This window comes from Brassica napus, chromosome C5, assembly GCF_020379485.1.
Source record: "Brassica napus cultivar Da-Ae chromosome C5, Da-Ae, whole genome shotgun sequence".
In the NCBI taxonomy this organism is placed as follows: domain Eukaryota; kingdom Viridiplantae; phylum Streptophyta; class Magnoliopsida; order Brassicales; family Brassicaceae; genus Brassica; species Brassica napus.
In genome coordinates this window covers 43,062,030-43,080,093 of record NC_063448.1, presented here as the reverse complement: position 1 = coordinate 43,080,093, position 18,064 = coordinate 43,062,030, and the positions used below count along the sequence as shown (strand labels likewise).

At 35.4% G+C, this 18,064-nt stretch overlaps 3 protein-coding genes and 1 long non-coding RNA gene across 5 annotated transcripts; 2 read left to right on the top strand and 2 right to left on the bottom strand.

Annotated features, from left to right (window-relative positions):
- Nucleotides 1-374: 374 nt before the first annotated feature.
- On the top strand, nucleotides 375-3,468 carry LOC106425081 (hexokinase-4). The gene is made up of 9 exons (XM_013865806.3): nucleotides 375-874; nucleotides 1,071-1,221; nucleotides 1,316-1,498; nucleotides 1,794-1,868; nucleotides 2,038-2,193; nucleotides 2,281-2,379; nucleotides 2,492-2,619; nucleotides 2,764-2,842; nucleotides 2,925-3,468. Exons 1-9 carry the CDS (start codon nucleotides 603-605, stop codon nucleotides 3,297-3,299), a joined length of 1,518 nt encoding a protein of 505 aa, XP_013721260.1. The 5' UTR covers nucleotides 375-602; the 3' UTR covers nucleotides 3,300-3,468.
- A 1,036-nt stretch (nucleotides 3,469-4,504) lies between these two features.
- LOC106425154 (T-complex protein 1 subunit alpha) lies at nucleotides 4,505-8,493 on the bottom strand. 2 transcript variants are annotated; one of them, XM_013865880.3, is made up of 17 exons: nucleotides 8,234-8,492; nucleotides 8,022-8,086; nucleotides 7,846-7,935; nucleotides 7,660-7,746; nucleotides 7,515-7,574; nucleotides 7,385-7,435; nucleotides 7,084-7,179; nucleotides 6,886-6,951; nucleotides 6,564-6,781; nucleotides 6,273-6,369; nucleotides 6,049-6,135; nucleotides 5,795-5,929; nucleotides 5,526-5,630; nucleotides 5,293-5,421; nucleotides 5,098-5,201; nucleotides 4,913-5,003; nucleotides 4,505-4,818 (listed from the first exon to the last, which is right to left on the bottom strand). In XM_013865880.3, the coding sequence occupies exons 1-17, from the start codon at nucleotides 8,304-8,306 to the stop codon at nucleotides 4,735-4,737; spliced, it is 1,638 nt and encodes a 545-aa protein (XP_013721334.2). In that variant the 5' UTR covers nucleotides 8,307-8,492; the 3' UTR covers nucleotides 4,505-4,734. The 2 variants fall into 2 exon arrangements, with proteins under 2 accessions (XP_013721334.2, XP_048612602.1); XM_048756645.1 differs by having other exon boundaries at nucleotides 6,886-7,179; nucleotides 8,234-8,493.
- Nucleotides 8,494-8,712: 219 nt separating this feature from the next.
- On the bottom strand, nucleotides 8,713-10,312 carry LOC106425077 (ubiquitin-conjugating enzyme E2 19). Its single transcript, XM_013865800.3, has 6 exons — nucleotides 9,995-10,312; nucleotides 9,596-9,623; nucleotides 9,295-9,522; nucleotides 9,109-9,172; nucleotides 8,970-9,029; nucleotides 8,713-8,866 (listed from the first exon to the last, which is right to left on the bottom strand). The coding sequence occupies exons 1-6, from the start codon at nucleotides 10,111-10,113 to the stop codon at nucleotides 8,820-8,822; spliced, it is 546 nt and encodes a 181-aa protein (XP_013721254.1). The 5' UTR covers nucleotides 10,114-10,312; the 3' UTR covers nucleotides 8,713-8,819.
- Nucleotides 10,313-15,699: 5,387 nt separating this feature from the next.
- On the top strand, nucleotides 15,700-18,064 carry LOC111206318. The gene is made up of 6 exons (XR_007324058.1): nucleotides 15,700-16,020; nucleotides 16,096-16,182; nucleotides 16,258-16,358; nucleotides 16,444-16,610; nucleotides 16,720-17,290; nucleotides 17,362-18,064. It is a non-coding gene; the product is annotated as an uncharacterized LOC111206318 (long non-coding RNA).

Here is an 18,064-nt window from a genome sequence, read left to right as displayed (position 1 = left end):
TAAAAAATCTATGATTTTGATATGTGTTAAAAAATTTTAAATATATAATTATAATTATCTAAAATAAATTACCCAACACTCATTAGTTTTTTTTATGAATCGTAACCAAAACAGAAATGTAAAACTTATTTGATAGTAATTTTTATTTTTAAATTATTTTATGAACACCATGATATTAAAATGATTTAATTAACAAAATACTTTAAAAATAGTAATGATATTAAAATGAATTTTAAAAATAGCAATTTAATTTTTTATTTTATTTAATAGTATTTAGAAAACACAAAGAAAATCTAGTGGGCTTGGGTTCGGAACATGAAGCCCAATAAGTAGAAGACAAAGGCGAATCAAGTGGATTTTTAAAAATAGAAAGAGAGTTGGGGGGATACAGTTGTTTCTTCTTCCATCAAAGGCAAGAAAATGTTGATGAGATTATCTTCTCCTTTCGCACCCAAATTCAATCCTCCCGCGAAGACCACGATCCGGCCACGAGATACAAATACGCGGATCAAGGATCTATCTGCGATCACCAATCATCACCCAAACCTGTAGAAAAGTCAACATTCTGATTACAGACATTGCAAATTGCGCTTGATTTTGGGATGGGGAGGGTTGTGGTGATTTTGACGACAGCCGCGGCGGTTGTGGCTTGTTCGGTGGCGACGGTGATGGTGAGGAGGAGGGTGAAACGTCGGAGGAAGTGGAGGAAGGTGGTGGGGCTATTGAAGGAATTGGAGGAATCGTTTGAGACGCCGTTGGGGAGGTTGAGGCAGATGGTGGATGCTATAGCTGTTGAGATGCAAGCTGGTTTGGTCTCTGAAGGAGGGTCTAAGCTTAAAATGCTCCTCACTTTCGTCGATGATCTTCCTAATGGGTGAGAGATATTCTTACATGTGTCAATGCTTGTTGATTTGGTGACATGTTAGAGAGCAATGTGTGGACCTTGAAATAAAAAGTATTTATTTTGATAAAATGGCTTGTTAGTTTTGTGGAGTTGAAGTTTTTTTAGTTGCTTAATTGTCATAATGTAAGTATCTTTATGTAATGTATGAACCTCTTTTTTATCTCAGGAGTGAGAGAGGAACTTATTACGCACTTCATCTTGGAGGCTCTTACTTTAGGATTATAAGAGTTCATTTGGGTGGCCAAAGGTCGTCTCTTGAAGTTCAAGATATCGAAAGACACAGCATACCGACCTCTTTGTTGAATAGCACCAGCGAGGTAACTATGCTTGCCCCCAAGATTGCTCTTTTCCTAGCTCGGTTTATAAAAATCCAACAGAGTAGTATACTACTTATTTATTTTTTATTCACAGGTTCTCTTCGACTTTCTCGCATCATCTTTGCAGAGGTTTATTGAGAAAGAAGGACACGAGTCCATTTCTTCACAAGATGTGAAAAGGGAACTTGCGTTTACTTTTTCTTTCCCAGTTAAGCAAACCTCCCTCTCTTCAGGAGTTCTCATCAAATGGACCAAAGGTTTTGCAATTAGTGAAATGGTTAGTTCAAATTTTCTGCAACCTCTTTTTACTTGTCTGCCTTCTAAAGGTTACTTCTAAGGCTTCATTGTATCATCTCAATCGGTGAAGAAATTAATATAATTGTTGGATCAAGTCAAGCATATAACCTTCACTCTGTTCTGTATGTTAATTTGCTGACGTATAATGTGATCCATCTTCTTGCATTTTGAGTTCGGTTGGGGTAAATATAATCGCTGATGCTGCGTCAAGCGTTAGCGCATCTAAAGTTAACTATTTTCTTATGTTTCTTGACACATTGATCATATTACTTTAGGCTGGGGAAGATATTGCTGAATGTCTACAAGGAGCGGTGGACAGGAGAGGGCTGGATATACACGTCGCAGCTCTTGTAAGTGCTTTGTTACTGCAATAGACTCATATCCTTGGGGGAACTGCTCCTTCATCCATTACAAATCCTTTGAAATTTCTCCTTTCTGTTTCATATTCCGTTTACAAAATTCTTGTTAACGGAAGAAGCATGGGGATTGGTTCTAATATTAGTTTCACTGTTTACGCAGGTGAATGATACAGTTGGGGCCCTGTCCTATGGACATTATCATGACCCAGACACGATTGCCGCTGTTGTATTTGGAACAGGTAGTAATGCTTGTTACCTCGAACGCACTGATGCAATAATCAAGTGTCAGAATCCGCGCACAACTTCTGGAAGCATGGTATTCATTCTAAGAAACCTGCATTTTAGATTCCTCTGGGTTTAGTGTAAAATATTATCATGTAATGCTTTGCTCTTTATGTGTTAGGTGGTGAACATGGAGTGGGGAAACTTTTGGTCATCTCGTCTTCCAAGAACTTCATATGACATTGAGTTGGATGCAGAGAGTTTGAATTCAAATGACATGGTAATGTGTTGCTAACTTCTCTTTTTCCTCTTTTCGTTTTATCATGCTTTAAGGCTTATCATCAGGTAACTAATGAGCAGTAAAGATGAACTGGTGGGTGTTTTTAATATAGGGATTTGAGAAGATGATAGGAGGGATGTATCTGGGCGACATTGTCCGCAGAGTAATTCTTCGTATGTCACAAGAGTCTGACATCTTTGGACCCATCTCATCCATTTTATCGACGCCTTTTGTTCTAAGGTACATTTCCTTTTGTATCTTCTTCTGTATCTGAAGGTTTTTACGAATTGCCAGAGCTAGAAAGCTTACGTAATGGCAGCCAATAGTTGTATTTTATGAGTTTATCTACACATGTTTTAAATCAAATACTTGTTCCAATCACAGAACAAATTCAGTCTCAGCAATGCACGAAGATGACACACCCGAGTTACATGAAGTAGCAACAATCTTGAAACATTTAGGGGTAAATGATGTTTTGCCCTATAAATGAATGATTACCTACAATCCCATGACTTAAACACCATCTCCTTTGTTCATAACAACAGGTATCGAAGGTACCACTGAAGGTGAGGAAACTTGTAGTGAAGATATGCGATGTAGTGACACGCAGAGCTGCTAGGCTAGCAGCAGCAGGAATCTCAGGAATCTTGAAGAAACTGGGGAGAGATGGGAGCGTAGGAGAAGGAAGAAGAAGAAGTAGCGATAAGCAGATGATGAGAAGGACAGTGGTGGCAGTAGAAGGTGGTCTCTATTCGAATTATAGGATGTTCAGAGAATACATGGACGAAGCTTTGAGAGATATATTGGGAGAAGACGTGGCTCGACAAGTAGTGATTAAGGCCATGGAAGATGGCTCGAGCATCGGCTCTGCATTGTTGCTGGCTTCATCTCATAGCGTTCGAACCATATCGAACATATGAATAGTTGCGTAGTAGTTTAAGAATGTATAGTTAATCGATTGTTTCAGACGCATGTAGGTAAATATTTTAGTCTCTTCTGCTCATAATTATATGACACTAACTATTTAATGGAAAACTAGATTTTGACCCTTAGGTCAGGGTATATTTTTTGTTTTAATTTGTTTGATAATTTAATTTTTAATATTAGAGTTTTAATCATATTTATGTTTAATATTAATTTAATTTAATATAATTTTTGGTAACTATATTAAATATGACAAGTTGCATAACTATATACTTGTGACATATGCATTTAAGAAATTATTTAAGAAATTATTTTTAAACTTTATTCTTAAAGTTTGCAGTATATTATATTTTCTTAGTAGATACCTAACATAATTAGTCAAGAATATTCGTACAAAAAAAATGGGCTTGTAATCAACCTGAAAATCAAAGTCTCATACTCTATTAGACGTGGTCTATATACTCGAACGATTCTTAAAGTAATATATTCAAAAATCAATATCAAACCCAATCTGTATCGAAAACTGAACAATTTTTTTGAAAAATGTTAAAAAATAATAATTTTTAATATATTTTGTAAATGATTAATATGGTCTTCACTAACTTTGAGTAAAATCACATTTAATTAAAAAAAATTGAATAACCTATCTAAAACCCGTTGTACTAAATGAGTTTATATGAATATTTATTTCTATTAAAAGTTTACTTAAATCCTGTTAAACTCTATTGTAACATCATGTGATTTGCTAATTGATAAATTTAATGTCTGTGTAAAATATTTCAAATTTGAATAAATTAATGTCTGGTTGAATAAGTCTCAATTTCTTGGGCTGAGAAGTTATGTTGTTGTAGTGTGATAATTTTTTTTGAAAAAAATATATTAAAGTTTATTATAGTTAGATATTATACGGTAATAATCGGTGAAAATAGTATATATTTTCTTTGTCTATAATTTAATAATTACAATTTTTACTTCTTAACCGAGATTATGAGGAACAATTAACATATCATTATAGAAAGATATGTCAATGATGTAACTGTAAGGATATTCTCAACGTAGGAAGTGTACAAAAAGTTCATGCAGTTATAACAATATGGATCTATGCAGTTATTAACATATCACTACAAATAAAAATATATTCTATTTATTCAGTTCAATACAGTTATATTTTAAACCGAACTCTACTATTATCAATTGGACATGTTCCTAATTTAATAGTATTGATTTTAACACTATAGTATCAAAAGACAACGAATTAAGATATTGTTCAGAAAACGATAAATCCGAAAAGACATAGATTAATTGAAGTAAAAAAACGAAAAAACATAAACTGATGTTTCAGAGGAAATGTCGTTGTTACAACTCGAAAAAGAAGCCGACAGAGAAACGCACACTAAAGATATGACGAACAAAGAGAAGCTTGAGGTTTGGTTACTCATCGCCTTGGCCATCTTCCTTCACCAGTTTGATCATGTCATCAATTCGCAGAATGGTAATGGCTGCCTCTGTCGCAAACTGGCCACACAACAAAGCTCATTTAAAGTTTAAAGACACAACTCGATTTTATGAGAATCTGTTTGATGTGAAAAACTAAGTCAAAATGCTTTACCTGGATGATTTTCACTTTGCTCATCGCTGGTTCGATCACTCCAGCTTCCAAATTGTTACGGATGGTTCCGTTAACAAGGTCAAGTCCCATGCTGCATTTGCGTTTAAAGATAAAGCCAAATGAGCTAACACTTTCAAGCAAGACCTCAAGGGGAGAAGACACAAACAGCAGTATTGCATTATTACCTTGAATAGTGCTTCTTATCAGCCTTGGTTTGTGCGGTGTGGTGGTATGCTCTTAGTTTAGCTACCAGCTCCGTTGCATCCTTGGCAGCGTTTACTGCAAGTACCTGTAAATAGGATGATAACGTTGGATAACAGAAACAGATGAAAACATTGCTTATTTTAATAAAATTGATGAAATGGGATTGTATGTCGCACCTTCGGTATAATCAGTAGCGCATCTGCAAATTCAGCAATTGCCAATTGTTCACGAGAGCCCAAGGTTGTAGCAAGGTGCTCCAAATACACAGACAATGCTGATTCAACTGCACCTCCACCTGCAACCACCTGTTTTGATACGAAGCAGAGTAGAGTGTTGCGTAAACCAAAAATGTGATAATCATTACTAAATGCAAGGAAGGTCTCTCTAACAGGTAGCAAGAGGATATTACCGTGTTGGATTCGAGGGTCCTCTTCACAATACATAAAGAATCGTGAAGCGCTCTCTCCATCTCATCAAGCATGTAGTCATTCGCACCTCTCAAGATCACGGAAACCTAATAGACAAAAAAACTTGTCAAGTCATGACAAAACTAGACTAAACTCTCATAGCAATCAATAACTTCTGGGAATAACTTCAAATGAAATATATGATTGATTTCGTGTGATGTAGTAGTGTCAACAATTAAGCATGATCCAAAGCAGAGAGCAAATGGCATACCGCACTGCTTGTTTTAGTTCCCTTTATCAGCACAACATCATCATCTGCGATTCTCTCCTCCACAACTTCGTCTGCAGATCCAAGGTGTGCCGGATCAAATGTTTCTTCGCCCTCCATGTCAGCAAAAGTGGTAACCTACAAACAAAGAACGAGGATATCACTTAAAATCTTCAAAATTAAGAATCATATTTTAGTTTTTGTAACTTAGATCTAGTGCTTTAAATATTAAAAATGTAGAATAGCTGAGGAAGTACCAGAGTTGCTCCTGTTGCTTTGGCAACATGGCGCATGTCTTCTTTGCGGACACGCCTAACAGCAATAGCTCCTGCCTCTACAAAGTACTGAAATAAACGCAAACGAAGTGAGAACACCAGGATTTCAATAACTTTGACGAATAAACATAAAGGAAAGTAATACTCAAATACTTCCCAAGTAATGCCTAAGGGTAGAGAAAAAAATTATTGGTCTTCAGTCTTACTTTAAGTGCCATGTCGTCAATTCCCTTGGTGGTCAGAATAACATTGGCCCCAGCTTTAAGAAGTTTCTCTATCCGCTCTTTGGTCATGTCAGCTTCTCTGTAAAACAAATATTCAGCAACATATTTTTATACAGAAACACTGTACGGAAGATGGATGACATAAGCAGTACAAGCGTACAATAGAGCTAGATATCTTAAGCTTTCTCTATCTCGTACACCCCATAAGGATTAAGAGCATTTGTAGAAGAAAAAACTAAGTACTCTGAATGTAAGGAATTCAATGAAAATTACCTTTGACGGATTTTTTCAAGTTCTCGTGGATCATTAACAACAACTTGGACACCCAGCTGCATTTTCGTCTTCTGAAGATTGAAGTCGAGGCAAGCAATCTTCGCTGGAGAAACACGTAATGGCATCCCTTGGGCAGCACGGCCAGTATTGAGTGCATATCCATTCAACAAATAGCTATCTTTTGCACTTTGTCCATGAGCTTTCAGAATATTAATCCCCTACAATGTCGTAAGCCGCAGACGGGTTTCAACATAAATAAAAAAAATATAATCTTCACTTCAGATGATATGTTTAAAACTTTGACAGAGGAGCATAAACAGACCTTGATAGGGTATTTTATCTCCCCTCGCTGATTTGTCATCTTAACAGACAGAACTGCATCCACAGCCTTGAAAAGAAAAAAATGATTATAACAGTTGAAAAATGCAATTGCAAGAAAGTAATAGCGGTTTCCAAACCTTAGAAGGAAAATATATGACAGACTCATGTAATTGACAGAGAATGAGAACTGGAAGCGTACCAGATTTGCAAAGAAGTCACTGTCACCAGAGATCAGTTTGGAGGACATGCTGGTTTTAGCGCAGTTAATCAATGGAGCTTTCCCAAGCTTTTCGACCTAATAAGAGAAGTAATAATAGTAGTTAAGAAACGGGGCAGAGACAAGCACAACAGATAACTTACCCAACCAAGCTGACACAAACACATGTATAAAACTTTCCCAGATAAATTCAAGTACCCTCACATGATGTATACTACTCATTCAGAAAGAAAAAAAATAGACCAGATGCGAAATTATAAACCATCAAGACAAGCGGACAAACCTTAGTCACCAATTTCTCCTCAATGTATTTGCAAGCTTCCCTCATCGCTAGCTGTCAAGAGTAACAAAGATTAAGAACACAATGAAAACAAATCTGGAAAGCAGGTGACTACAAAGGAGTTGGAGCTTACCCTGTAACCACTGATAATTGATGTAGGATGTATTTTGTTCCTAACCAAATCATTTGCCCTCTGCAAAATACATAGATAGGACCATTAATCATCAAGACGCAGTTACCATAGACAAGATGAATAATAAAAATAAAAAGAAAAAAACCTTGAGCAACTCAGCAGCAACAATAACAACAGATGTAGTGCCATCACCAACTTCTCTATCCTGGAGTTCAGCTAACTCAACAAGAACCTGTCAAGACAAACAGAGACCAAGGTAACTAATGATTCACTCACTATAACAAGCATATAAACGTACACTAATGATAAATATGTAAATCAAATAATTAACCTTAGCAGCAGGGTGTTCGACCTCCAACATCCTAAGAATGGTAGCACCGTCATTTGTAATGGTCACATCACCAATATCATCCACCAACATCTGAATTTATTATATTAAATGCAAATCAGAAACCAAATAAATAAATCTCAACACAGTAACAAAGCAAGTAGAGCCAGAGTACGTACCTTGTCTAGTCCGACGGGACCAAGGGAGGTTTTAACAATATTTGAAACAGCTTGACAAGCCATCACTGCAGATAATTATCAAATCAAACGTCACGTAATATAGTAAACAAGTAAACAAACCCTAGAGATCGAACACTGATGAGAATAGATATTAGTATGAGCAGACATGTGAGAATGAAATCAGCCGAAAGCTTAGGGGAGAAGAAGGATACCGTTCTGAGTACGGACATCTTGGCCGGATTGCCTTTCGCCGGAAATATCAGGATTTTGAGCGGAGATCGACATATCAAGTTAAGCGATGAAAACGAGGGAGGTGTGAAAAGTTCCCTAGATCAGAGATCTGAGCTCGCAGAGAGACAGAGATAGTTCGCCTCTCTAAACAATGAAAAATGATTCACTTGGATGGGACAGTGAGACTCCGGCGGGTTTTGTTAACTTTCAAGGTTTCTTTCTTTCTGGAGGGTGCGGCCAGGTTATCAACGAAGCGGTGTCGTTTTCATGTTGGGCTGAAAGACCATTTATACTCCGGCCCATCTTCTATAATAATAGGTCTAAAAAGCAATATATTCCTTTTTCCTCAGATCCCGTTTACTTTTTTGAACTTCCACTTATTATCTGAAACAAAGAGTTTTTGATCTGGTTTGTATGGAACATGTTATTGGTTTTTATTGTTAAGTAGCAAGACTGTAACTGCAAAAGAAGGGTTTTCGATTACTAAGACTTGGCACAAATTGAGATTACAAAGTACAAAAAAAGAAACATGATCTTTTGAATGCAGTTACAGAAAGAGATAGAGAATCATGCGTTTAATGGTTTGTAGAGCTTCTCCACCATCTTCCTATACTCTGTACACCAGCAAACACACATAAGAGAACATTCATTATTGATGATAAAAACTGAGAAAACCAGAGAGATGTGTTAGTCTATTTACTATTTACTGCAAATTACCTTCTTGGTTGCTCCAAAGCTGAGCTGCTTGATTGTTCAATGGTGAGCTGATGTTCGGTTCTGCTCAAACAAAACACGGAGAATCAGATCTTGGATCAAACCAATTAAGAAAACTCAACGGTCAGCACATAGGTGTTACCTCCAAGAAGGCTTTGAATTGAGAGCAATATCGTCCTCACATCATAAGCGGACGACCATTTATCCTACAAACAATGTGAAACCAGATTTTGCTTTTAAGTGTACTAGTGCTTCTCTGGCATATCCATGAGATTAACCAGTAACACAAAAGTAGTTGTTGTAGGAGCAAAAATGATTTGTTATGTACCTGTAGAATGTCCAAGCAAATATTGCCATAGAGATCCACATTGGGGTGGAAGCAGCAAGTCTCAAACTTAATTTTGGGAGGTTTGAAAGGATAATCGTTGGAGAAAGAGAGTGAGAGTCTGTAGTCAGTTCCTTCAAACACAGTATCTTTGCTTCCTGTGATTGTTCCTTTCCAGCAGAATATGTTGTCTTCCTCTGGGAAAGCCGATATCCCTGGATCACCTCCCATCTGAGAAAACAAACATCAAAATCAAAATCAATAGGTTCTTTTTAGATTCGGGAAGAATGGATTGATAGCTTACCATTAAACCCATTAGTTCAGATTGCAGCCTGTGTATTAAAGGGAGACAATGGATTAGGAAAAAGTCATGAATTTGCTTAACCTAAACGTGAAATGTGATATGTATACAGATTAATGCATCGTTTCTTCTCAGAGGAATTCTAGCGAACAGTTGGTAGACAAGAAGAGAAACGATAAAATTCACAAGGGAGATAGAGAAGTCACAATCAGTTTTTGCTCTCTAAAGATAATCTAGAAGCATATGTACGATCACAAGAAATGGATATGGGTGGAGCTAATTGCTAAATCTAAACATGAAATTCCATAAACAAAAGAAAAATCAAATCCAAGCCAACGGATTCAAAAGAAATTCCCTTTAATCGGATGCGAAATATTCTATGATCGAAAAAAAAGGAACAACCTTTTGAGAACGGATTGGCTATCGACGGTCTTATTCGGAGGAGCAGGTTGCTTCGATCCGGCGGCTGCCGGCGTTGTCTCCGCCGGAGTATTTCCTTGGTACCCATTCACCGCCGCCATCCCTTTTTCGGTTTCTTCTTGATAGACCAGCAACGCGACAATCGAAAATTTATGAAATTGAATTGCTTTCTGTCAAGGAGAAACAGATTCACGAATGATCGAAGCAGGAGAGAGGGATGAGAAAGAGCGTTCTCTTACTTTTCTTTCCCCACAGAGAGAGAGAGAGAGTCTGTGTTAAATGGATAAAAAATAAAATAACTAATTAAACTTTATTAAACAAGATATATAAAATAAAAATAAAAATAAAAATAAAACTAAAAGCTTAGATATTTGGTTATTAAGCTAAATAGCCTTTGTTTTTTGGTAAAAAAATAGCCTTTGTTTTTCTTTTTAACTCTTTATGTTATTTGGTTTTCATATTTGCTTAATTGAAATATACTATCAACTATGTAATGGAAAAATATTTCAAATGGTTTGGAAAATTTTCGATTAAAAAACACTAGAATTTGATCCGCGTGACCATATGCTTTGTTTTCATTTTTATAAGTAAATTGTTGTTTTGTATAAGCTGTATAATATAAATTTACAATTTACATGTATTACAAAATTATTTAATGTGACATTTTAAACATAATAATTTTATTTATTATTTTAAGTAATTATATTTTATTTTAACGGTCAATTGTTGGACTTTTACATATTATGAAAATATGATGCCAATAATATATTAACAGACAAATTTCTATTATAAATATATATATATATATATATATATTATAGGGTAAAGAGAAAAAGACAAAAATAGCAGTAAATCAAGTTTTTGTTCCCAAACTAGCACTTAAGGTCAAAAGTCACAAAAATAGCACTTAATGTTTTATCAAAAGTCACAAACTTAGGGTTTAGAGTTAAAGGGTGGAGTTTAGGATTTAGGGTTTAGGGTTTAGAGTTTAGGGTTTAGGGTTTAAAGTTTAGGATTTAGGGTTTAGGGTTTAGGGTTTAGAGTTTAGGTTTTAGGGTTTAGGGTTTAGGGTTTAGTGTTTAAGCTTTAGGGTTTAGAGTTGAGAAATGAGGTTTTTGGGATAAGATTTCAAATTTTGAAAAATAAAAAATTAAAATTTTCCAAGGATAAACTTAGAAATGTGTTATTTTGGTCATTTTAGTTTTGGAGTGCTATTTTTGTGATATAAACTTAGAAATGTGCTATTTTGGAGATTTGCCCTAGGGTAAATCTCCAAAATATCACTTTTCTAAGTTTATGTCACAAAAATAGCATTCAAAAACTAAAATGACCAAAATAGCATTTAATCTTTTGAAAATTTTAATTTTTTTTTTGTTTTCAAAATTTGAAATCTTATCCCAAAACCCCACTCCCCGACTCTAAACCCTAAACGCTAAACCCTAAACCCAAAACCCTAAACCCTAAATTCTAAATCCTAAACCCCACCCCTTAACTCTAAACCTTAAACCCCACCCCTAAACTCTAAACCGTAAATCCTAAACCGTAAACCCTAAACCCTAAACCCTAAACTCTAAATCCTAAACCCTAAACCCTAAATCCTAAACCCTAAACCCTAAACTATAAATCCTAAACCCCACCCCTTAACTCTAAACCTTAAACCCCACCCCTAAATCCTAAACCCTAAACCCTAAACCCCCCCCTAAACTCTAAACCTAAACCCCCCCTTAAACCCTAAACCTAAACCCCCCCCCCAAACCCTAAACTCTAAACCCTAAACCCTAAACCCTAAACCCTAAACCCTAAATCCTAAACCTAAACCCTAAACCCTAAACCCCTAAACTCTAAACCCCTAAACCAAACCCTAAACCTAAACTCTAAACCCCACCCTTAAACTCCCCTAAACCTAACCCTAAACCCTACCCCTAAACCCCTAAACCCTAAACCCTAAACCCTAAACCCTAAACCCTAAATCCTAAACCCCAAACCCTAAACTCTAAACCCTAAACCCTAAACCTAAACCCTAAACCCTAAACCCTAAACCCTAAATCCTAAACCCCACCCCTCTAAACCCTAAACCCTAAACCCCACCCCTAAACTCTAAATCCTAAACCCTTAAACTCTAAACCCTAAACCCTAAACCCTAAACCCTTAAACCCTAAACCCTAAATCCTAAATCCTAAATTCTAAATCCCACCCCTTAACTTTAAACCCTAATGTCTAAATTAATTTACCATTGGGGTATAAGTGTATATTTATCTCTTTTGATAAAACATTAAGTGTTATTTTGGTCATTTTTATTCTTAGAGGTTATATTTGTGACAAAAACTTTTTTAATGCCTTCCTAGTCATTTTCTCTATATTATATGAATGATTAGTTTCAGGTGACTTTTATCTTTTAGTCATTATTAATAAGTAATAACCCCAAAACTTTGATAAAAAGTACCAAAGCTCTTAGAAACTAATTTACACAGCTATACTAAGAAAAGCAGAGGAAGAAGATAAACAACCTGAAGGAGAAAGAATAAAAGCCATCCACCGAAAAACCAGAATCCAAGCTTGAGACCAAAAATAACTTTCCAAACCCACAAAATATACACGGAGAAAAACACTATTCAAACCTAGACTGGAAAACATGGAGAAAGAAAGAGCCACCACCAGTGATGCGAACATCGAACCGTGGAGCCGTCCTCGAGTTATGAAAGAGAGCATAGAAATCAGATAACAAAAAAAAAAACAGATCTTGAAAGCCAAGACGAGCATGGACTATTGGCGGCAAGCCAACGACGAGGAAAATAACATCAAAGACAACTAAACATTGGCCCTACCCAAAAAGATGCAGTCCCTGACATCAACAAAAAACTAAGGAAAAAGAGGAGGAGCCAAATTGACCGGAACAACCTACAACACCTTGAGAAACAACCGCACAATTGGAAACTCATAAACCCGATCTACAACAAATACCAACTAATCTCACAAGAAAAGAATGCGAGGAAGAACAAGAGCACATAGGTGAGTCTTTTCCGGTGATGGTGAGAAGCACCACACACTGAAAAGGTAAACAAAATACATATATGGTGGTGACAAGCTCAAGGTCAAAATATGAGAAGAGAACAAAAACATCTTAAAAGAATAATGTTTAAAATTTTGAAAACATAGAATATAATTTTGACGTTAAAACCATTAATCTTAGAATCAACAAATAGATAAATGCAAAGTAACTGAAATTCAATATGTTTTACATCAAAGACTCACTTTACCACTAACAAGTAGTACTATACACACAACAACACATTATTGAAAAACAAACACAAAATATATTAATTTATCATCTACTACTACGTAACACAATAAAAATACCAAATAATGCTTTTAAGAAATAAAAACGACCACATAATTACATTATCCAAAAAATCATACTTAACAATAATAAATAATATCCCACCCGAAGCGCGTACATGCCTCTAGTATATAATAAAAATGGGTGAATTTGCATAATGTTCTTTCAATTAGGTTACAGTTCAGTTGAGCTAGCAGGAATCGATCGGTTCAATACGTAATAACCAAATTAACTGACATAAACCGCAGTAGACCAAATTGACCAAATTTTACTCAACAAAATTTTAGGTTTTCACCCAATAGCCAAATAAACTGATATATAAACCGATTTTGGTTCAATCGAGAATAGATAATAACATACCAAAACATTCAGTCCGGTAGAATTCATTCATTGGTGTGTAAAAATTTGCATCCCCCCACTTAAAAAAATCTTCATAACTATAGATTTTAGTAAAAAAAAGTAGATTAACCAACTATTTTTATTGGGTCAAATTAATTAGAGAAACCAACCACTAACTTACCCAAAAAGATGTATGTAGGCGAATTTACACATGTGACTACGTTCCTAAAAGGAAACTGTGGCACTGTCTTCCTCAACGCGGTAATCAAAGAAACGCTCTGACTGCATCCGCTTGGACCTCTCTTACCAAGAGAGGTTCAACATCAGTGTGAGATCGGAGGTTTCCTTATACCGGAGAACACACCAATGATCGTGAATGTGTATCAGATAATGAGGGATCCAACTGTGTGGGAAGAACAATTCATGTTTGCGCCGGAGAGGTTTTTGGTTTCTCCAGAACCAGATAAAGTAAATAAATGTCTTTTTTTCGGAAGTGGCAGACGTGTGGGCCCAGCTCTCGGTACCGTTATAGTGGCAACTGCAGTAGCTGTTATGGTGCATATATTTGATTGGAACAATGAAGGAGGCGTCGACATGGATGAGCACCTAGAAGGAGGCATCCTTAGTTTGAAAATAAGATTTTATAAGCTAAGCATGACTCATCTTCTTAAATTCACTCGTGTTACTCAATTTTTTTTTGTACCTTACATATGTGATGGATGTGTTATTGGCAGTTTATGGAAGCAAAAGTGATGAGTACAAGATCAGTAAGAACCAAATGGCGCCCTTTAGTTATCATGTCAAAGTTGAATTAACTAATTAAACTTATAAAAATATTTGTCATTGTTAAGCAAAAATAAAGTAAACCAAAAGCAAAACAAACAAAAAAACACTGAAAAATAATAAAATCATGACTTAAGAAACTCATATAAATATTAACATATGAACTCAAACTATTATCAGTTTTAGTTAAAGGCGTATTAAAAAGTAGAAAATATAAACGGATTTTAAATTAAAAGTAATTTTTAATTATAAAAAGTGTGCAAATAAACAACGTCAATAAAAATAATATTTTTCCTAGAGTGTTAGAGAGAGCGCTCTTCTTGCATTTGAAATGAAATTCACCCACTTACACGTAATAACTACTTACTTTGAAAAAAAGTTGTAATGTATTATATGGATTGTTGCTAAGTTATTTTTTATATATTAATAACAAGTTTGAATCAATTGTTTTGAAAAATCGAAGATCCAGCATAGAGCATTTTCACCAGAAAAGGCCAAACCATATATGTTATATTTCTTTTATGATATTTTTTTTTTCTTTTAGATATGTCTATACTATTACAAATAAATCATTCTAAAAATTTAATGTAAAAGTAGTTAGACCTATACATTACTATTTATTAGTTTTTAGTCTTACAATAAATTAGTCTAATAATACAATGTCAGTTAAATACACTATATTTTCTCATCTTACAATACTAAAAGTTTTTTAACCAGAGCTCTCGGCCTATCCACGTCAGCAAAAAAATTCACAACCTATCAAATTGCCATGTCATCATGAATAACATCATGAATAACAAAAAAATCCTTTTTTATTTAACGATCTCTCTTTTCGTTTTCTTCCTCAAATCAATTTTTCCCTTTAATATTCATCTTCTCAACTTCTTCCATGTAAATCCTCCGTAGCTGTTTCTCCCACATTTACTTCCATTAGTTAATTTACCAAGCGTTATGACACTTTTAGCTTTTCCGATTTATTAATGATTGATTTATATATAAGATTGAACGATGACCAAATTAGATTCTCACTTTCTCTCGCTATTAGATATCTGGATTATGATCTTATTGGTTTCAAACCCCAAAATCAATGCGTGGAGGGATTCAGATTTGTTATCCTCATGTAATTTTAAGTAAGTTCTCTCATATTGTATCTTTTCGCATGAACATTATAATTGAGTTGTTTGTGTGTATGTCTTTTTTGTAGATTGTGGATCACTGGATCAACATGGGTTTGCAAGGGAAAAAATCTGGGTAATCGATGACAATCTACCTCCACGAGTTCATAAAATCATCATTAGTTGATCTTCATCTCAAACCATCAGAAGAGGACTTAAAGCAATGGTTTGACAGGTAAAAGCAAAACCATCATCATCCTTTTATGTTCTTTATCTTTATAGATTCTGAATTTTATGTGTGTGTTTCTTTTTTGAGTTCTGGGTTTCACTTGCTATAGATGGCCACTCAACATTGATTTCTTTAGAAACATCAATGGCAAACCCTTCAGATTCTTATTTGCATATCATACTTACCTCGCTGTCTCAGATATAAGGTAATTTGTACTCTTTATAAAATATATATCATCAGCAAAATATTCTGTGTTTGATGAATCATTCAACGATTGAAGGGTTAGAAACATTTGAGCACTTGGAGAACCTCAGCAAAAAGGAGCTTTTAACAGATAAAGGCGACATCAATAACCTTTAAATCTGAGGTAAGGATGTAATCATTGATAGTGACAAACAAGTATCGTTGGTTAACGCATATCAGAATGTTATTTTTATTTCAGATGGACCGGACTTACCTTGGAGATATCCCAAAATGGTAGCAGTTCTTGATAATGAACGGAAAAGAACACATGTTATTGGAAAAGAATGACTTCTAAACACGGTAAAGAATCATATAACGTTTTTTTTTTTCATTACTAGCTTTTAACACGATATGGTTTTCATTAATTATGATAGTGATGATGCAGTTGTATGTAAACCATGGGAAGGTGAATTTAGGGGACGATGAGTACAAAAACATACTTTGTGTGGATGGTTATTACTTTGAAGCCATGAGAAGAATGGACCAGCCAGCTTATATTAATCTCTGTTAAGATCAGTCTCTGCTTTGATCAACTTGAACAACAGAGCAAAGGTTTCTGATTCTGTCTGTTTTGGAATCCCATCCTAAAAAAAATCATCCACTACAGAGATCATGCAGAGGAATAAGCTTGATAATGTATTTCACTAAAATCTTATTGCAGGTGCTGGCTTTTTCTTACCAGTCTTACAAGAAAGACCCAGTTCCAAGAAGCTGAGCTGGAAAAACAGCCAAGCAGCTCAAAGAGGCGTTTACAATCTCTAGCGAAGAAACGAACAGATGTGCGGCAACAAAAAAAAGGTTATCATATCTCTTATCGCATAAGAAATTTCAAAGCTCAAAATTAGTAATATGCTGTTTGCGAGTACGAGTGATTTCTTATGACTCCGTTATCAGCATCACTGAAATTATGCAGGTGAAATACATGGCTGAAATATTACCTGTTCGATCAGCTCGAACTGTGAAGTCTCCTCGGTCCCTTGATTCATTTGGTTCCAGTCCAGGCCGCGTTGACCCTTATAATATCTTAAACCAACCAAATGGGAACGCGAGCAAAATGGTGTAAATACCACAATGTTTTCTAATTGGACCATTACACATGTACTTGGAAATGGAGAAGCATCGACTGAAGCACATAACAAGAATGAATGGGTTGAGAAAGATGCGCCTGACGTCTACATCATTCTTACAGCCTTAGCCAGTGGTGTTACCGACCTCAAACGTGTCTGTTTCAGGTACAACCATATTATATTTCCCCTAGAAAAACATCAGCTGTAGTTTTGCTGACTGTTCTATTTTATGACAGCCGAACAGTGAGAAACAAACGTAATAGTGGTGGTCAGATAACAGAAGAAGAGTCTACGAACAATACAATATACGAATGGTCGACAAAACCAGTACGGAAATGCCTCACTGAGACTCTTTTACCCCCAACCATTTCTGTGATTTTCCCAAGCCCGAGGCATCTGAGTGCAAATCTTGGGATATAACATATCTTCTATATATAAAGATAGAAAAATTAAAGTTTTGAAAGTGTTTTACGTCTTCATTGTAGTTTGGGGGCTCTGTGGTGTTTATTGTGAGAAGGTAGTAAATTCTACATGTAAAAAATCTGTCCTGACGTCCTCACAATGGGTTTCGATCAGATTTGTAGATTCATTGCAACATTTGGGAAGTAAAGAACTACTACAGATTATTACAACCATTTCTTTCACGGTACTCATGATGACTTGAGGAAAAATGTTTCAGAAGGTTAGTTTTGATGAGCTGAGTTTTTTTGTTAGTTTAGAGGATATAATAGATTTTCGGTGAGGGTTTATAAGTTTTTCAGTGATCCATATTGTACATCTTTCAGGGGACTAGCTTTCTGCTTTTAAATGGTCTAAGGAATAGTGTGCAGCTTGATCAACCTTCTGATTTATAACGTGAGACCGCCAAAGATTATAAAAGAAAACTGTTAACTATGATCGATGCGGCGAAAATACATTGTTGATCAAAAAAGAACACGT